Below are 4,475 nucleotides of genomic sequence, written 5' to 3' on the forward strand. Positions count from 1 at the left end.
ATGCCAGCCGTCCTCTCTCCAATCATTTAACTCCAGGACATCCTTCTACACACCTGGTGGTGGTGACTTCTGTATTCGGCTTCTGAACTTCTTTTGGCCTCGAGCTTTGATAAATGTCCGGACGATTTTCAAGTTTATTTGCACCGGATGAAGGTGCCGGATTGTGCGCTCAAGCCCCGGAATCCCAAGAAACAGTTGCTCGAGCTGCTGTCAGAGGTTTTCCGGGGGGCTGGATTGAAGTTGGACTTTCTTCTCCCGTTTTTTCTCTCTACCTGGCAGAAGATGTTCGGCTGTGGAGGGAGGTTAAAACAAATGACAGTCCATTTGGCACCGGTGCTCCTACCCGGTATCCAAGTTCGAACCAAGTGTCTTTTACTCGTGCCCTCGCATCTCTTCTTATCCTTCTTGTTGCTGCTGAGGTAGCAAAAGTGTACTTTGCGATGGTCGGACAAAGTTTTGTTTCGTTGCCCATCACCGGAAGCCGTAGGATGGTTTTATTATTTATCATTTGTTTCTGGTACGGTTTAGTAGAGAAATGCGATTGAAGCAGGCGATGCCCAGAGAGGAAGCAAATCGAGCGCAACGCAGTCGTTCTTGGATTTCTTGCGTTGTCACCGAAACGTGACAAATAATGAATCCCGGCCCCCTTCTTTCCACCCAAAACTTGGTCACATGACAGAAGAGAAGGAGAAAAACATGGGCTCTAGTGATTTGGGGAAATGATTTCGTTCCAGAAAAGATGTCCCCTGTCTAAGGACATCACTGAAAAATGTATCGAACAATACAAAATGTTTTATTTTTCTAGTAAAAATGCTCGGAATACGAAATAGAGTTCGCTTAATATCTACGTTACGTCCTAAAATGCTCACATTAACCTAATAATCCGTTCGTATAGCCTATTGAGCCTTCTCGTCGGATAGCAGCATCGCTCCCGCTAAGCTCTCCGTGATCTTACCAATCTCCGTCGCTTTCTCGAATACGGGTGGCTCGATGGGCGCTGGAGAGCTGACCTTAGCCGTTACCTCGTTGCGATTCTGGTCCACGCCGAGCAGCAGATCGGCCTGCGAACGGACCTCATCCCAAGCATACTCGATATCGTGCATCTGCGGATCGATGCCGCAGATCATGAAGCGTATGATAAACTTCCCCTGGTAAGTGGCCGGTATCATGAACACCTTCTTTCGCTTGGTGATGTTCTCGAGCAGTTGCTTCGACTGCGCATCGTCACCCTTCAGCCGGAAGCACACCAGTGCCAGGGTGGAGCACAGCACCTCGAACCGATCGTCCGTTCGGACGTACTCCTCGAACCGGTTGGCAAGCTGAATGTGGAACCGGATCAGATTGCGGATCTTCTCCGCACCCATCGTGCGCAGTGTGATCCACACCTTGAGCGAGCGGAACCGCCGACCGAGCTGAATCTGCCAGTGCCGATAGTCCGGTGCCTTGCTGTGACCCTGGAACTGATGCTGCAGATAAATGCGATCGACGCTGAACGACTTGGTGACCGAGCCCGCATCCTTAAACCACATCGCACAGCAATCGAAGTTGACGAACATCCACTTGTGCAGGTTGAAGTTGAGCGAATCGGCCAGCTCGGCACCCTTCATGAGGTCCGCGTACTCCGGCAGACACAGGGCAGCTCCAGCGTAGGCCGCATCGATGTGCAGCCAAATGTTATGCTCGTTACAGTAGGGACCGATCTCTTCCAGGTTATCGTACGCACAGGTACCGGTAGTACCGAGCGTCGCCACACAGATCACCGGGAACAATCCAGCGGCACGGTCCTCTTCGACCGCCTGGATGAAGGTGGAACCTCTAAGTATCGCCGTATCATCCGCGGGCAGCAGGCGCATCTTGATCGCACCCAGGATGCCCGATTTCTCGACCGCACTGTTACTCTGATCGCTCGTGTACGCCACCAGACGGCCCCGAATCTCCGCCTCCGTTAGCTCCGGATGTTCACCTTTCAATCGACGGACCGCCTGCTCCCTAGCAGCCAGCACGGCCACCAGTATCGATTCGCTGGCCGAACCCTGTATGATGCCTCCACCGTTTCCTTCGCCACAGTTGAGGAACGTTTTCGGAAGGTTCAGCAGCTGCCCCAACCAGTTCATCATGATCACCTCGAGCTCCGTACAGACCGGACTGCAGATCTGCGCATAGAAATATGACGATTAGAAGACGTTTTCCGTAGGTTTCGGAGATCTCTTTCAACTTACCCAACTGAATCCAACCACTCCTAGACCGGCGGCCAGTGTCTCGCCAACGATCGATGAGTACGAAGTCTGGGAGGGATAGAACGCGTGGAAGTGAGGTGACTGCCAATGGGTTAGCCCCGGCAGTATGCACTGCTTAAAATCCTCCATGATGGTTTTCCAATCTTCCGGTGCATCCTGTAGCTGCCCCGGGAGCAAATCGTGCAGATAACCGGGCTCCACCGACGGAAGCACATCCCTAGAGGACGAGATAAAGCGGGGAAAATGGAAACACCATTAACGACACTCTATCCCGGAAGAGCACTTCGTCATCGTCGCGCACCTGTCTCGTATGTTCTCCAGATAGTCCGCCACAAAGTCAATGGCCGCACGGCCAAACTCGCGAAACTCGTTTATGTCCATGTTTGCCATTTTGATCTTTCACTCTCTCTCTCTCGGTACGTTCAACACTAGGCACTAGGCACACTTCGGAAAGCTTCCTACTTTGCTTCAACTCATGTACACCACGATAGAACTTGACTCGTTGGGTCACAGGTCCCAGGTTGATGAACGAGCACACACACCACACTAGGCACTATACTGCTGCTGCTGCTGCTGCTGCTGTTGCTGCCACTGATTCACTACTGCTTCAAATTACTGCTGCTGCTGCTTGCACGGGAATGTCTGCACAGGATCGTACGGTATCGGCGACTGAGGATCCTCTGGACGTGGTGGGCTTTATTTATGCCAAAACCCCTTCCTTCAGTAAACAACGCTGCGTCAGGTCCGCCGGTCCGCCGATGGAGGAAGTGTTGTCCAACGTTTCCCATCCCGTTCACCGCGACAGCAACCGGCGGCAGCAGCAGCAAACAACAGCAATAATGAAAATATCAACAAGTGGCGCAGACTTATGCTCGCGCCAGTCAACACCGACCAACGGACCGGAAGAGGTCCACGGTTGGCCCAAGAAAGTGGGCTCCACGCGCTTCTCCTCCTCCTCCTCCTCCTTAAGCGAGTTTCTCTCTTATCCCGTCGCCCGGGACCCCACCAGCGCAGGAGCGATCTGCTTCACGCTTGCATTCTGAAGAGATCCTCATCTCTCCCTCTTTCTCCCTTTCTCTCTTTCTCTTTGGAGTGGCACGAGCCGGGGTTGTCTGTCACGGTCCACCTCGAGCATCTTAATGACCGGCGTGGTCGCAAGGTTGGGTTAGGTCAATCTTTTGTCATCTTCGTCCGTTTCGCCTCTCATCGCTGTTGGTTATGAAATACAGCGCCAATGAATTGCCAGCCAGCCCAACGAATCCGAAAAAAAATCCTTACAAATTCGGGGCTCATTAAAACCATCCGATGGTCCGCCGGCCTCTCGAGAGTGTCGAGAATTACCGGAAAACTTTCTACCACAATCAGCGGCACCTGGGTCCAATGCCTGCCAGCAGCCGGCGTATGCTAATCGATTGATCCTCATCGTCCTCATTATGGACGACGGACAATGCGCGCGGGACGCTGAAAGCTCGCGTTGCTGCATAGTGGTTCCAAGCGATGCGGATGCCTTGTTTCATATTTTTCTTCCATCAGTTCGTCCTCTTAAGGTTTTATCGTGTGTTCCGTCCGGAGTTACTTCAGGAAAATCCCCGAATAACTCGCTTTTGACGCCTCGCAGCTATGAGGCCCATAGTGCCCAAAACCGAAACACCAAAGACCGTACGGACGTTCACGTCGATCGGGCGACGATCGGCAATTAACTGTGGGTCCGGTTTGAAGAGCCCGAAAATCGGCGGAAAGTACCTGACATAAAATCGAAAGTCGTCGGCCGTGCAGATGGTGTGCCCGGTGTGCTAAAGATGTGCTGCGTCATCATGCGCCGTGCATACATTATGTTTCGAAGGTGTTGAGAGGTTAAACGGTCCACCGGTCCAGCGGCTTTCGGACTCAAACACTGAAGTGCAGGTCATTTGCAAAGACAGAAGACGGGGTTCCCGTCACGTCGTCGTTAGATGGCGTAGAAGATGACCTACTGAAGATGGGACGCGCTAGGACTCTTATCTAATCAAGCGTGCTATCGACGCGATCTAATTCGATCGATCGCTCATGCTACCGGAAATGGGGGTTTGCCCCTCGTTGGAAGAGAAAAGGTTTCGAGGGAGAGCGCGAGCCATTAATTTGGTCGAGGTGGTCCACGCTCGGGAGAAATGGGAGTTAATTATGCCAACATTAAAACTCGTCGCGACGCACGGACTCCATGATGCAATAGGCTACTCGAATTGAATCATCATTCTACCT

The 4,475-nt window shown here is 52.4% G+C and overlaps 1 protein-coding gene across 1 annotated transcript; it reads right to left on the reverse strand.

The window, feature by feature from the left end:
* Positions 1–896: 896 nt before the first annotated feature.
* On the reverse strand, positions 897–2,627 carry LOC125952218 (3,4-dihydroxyphenylacetaldehyde synthase). Its single transcript, XM_049681559.1, has 3 exons — positions 2,539–2,627; positions 2,220–2,454; positions 897–2,153 (listed from the first exon to the last, which is right to left on the reverse strand). The coding sequence occupies exons 1-3, from the start codon at positions 2,625–2,627 to the stop codon at positions 897–899; spliced, it is 1,581 nt and encodes a 526-aa protein (XP_049537516.1).
* Between the last annotated feature and the right edge of the window lie 1,848 nt (positions 2,628–4,475).

Source organism: Anopheles darlingi, chromosome 2, assembly GCF_943734745.1.
Source record: "Anopheles darlingi chromosome 2, idAnoDarlMG_H_01, whole genome shotgun sequence".
NCBI lineage: Eukaryota > Metazoa > Arthropoda > Insecta > Diptera > Culicidae > Anopheles > Anopheles darlingi.

Coding starts and splice junctions, on each gene's coding strand:
- LOC125952218 (XM_049681559.1), bottom strand. CDS start 2,627: ATGGCAAACATGGACATAAACGAGTTTCGCGAGTTTGGCCGTGCGGCC. Junction 2,455..2,538: donor CTGGAGAACATACGAGACAG/GTGCGCGACGAT, acceptor CTCGTCCTCTAG/GGATGTGCTTCCGTCGGTGG. Junction 2,154..2,219: donor GAGTGGTTGGATTCAGTTGG/GTAAGTTGAAAG, acceptor TTCTATGCGCAG/ATCTGCAGTCCGGTCTGTAC.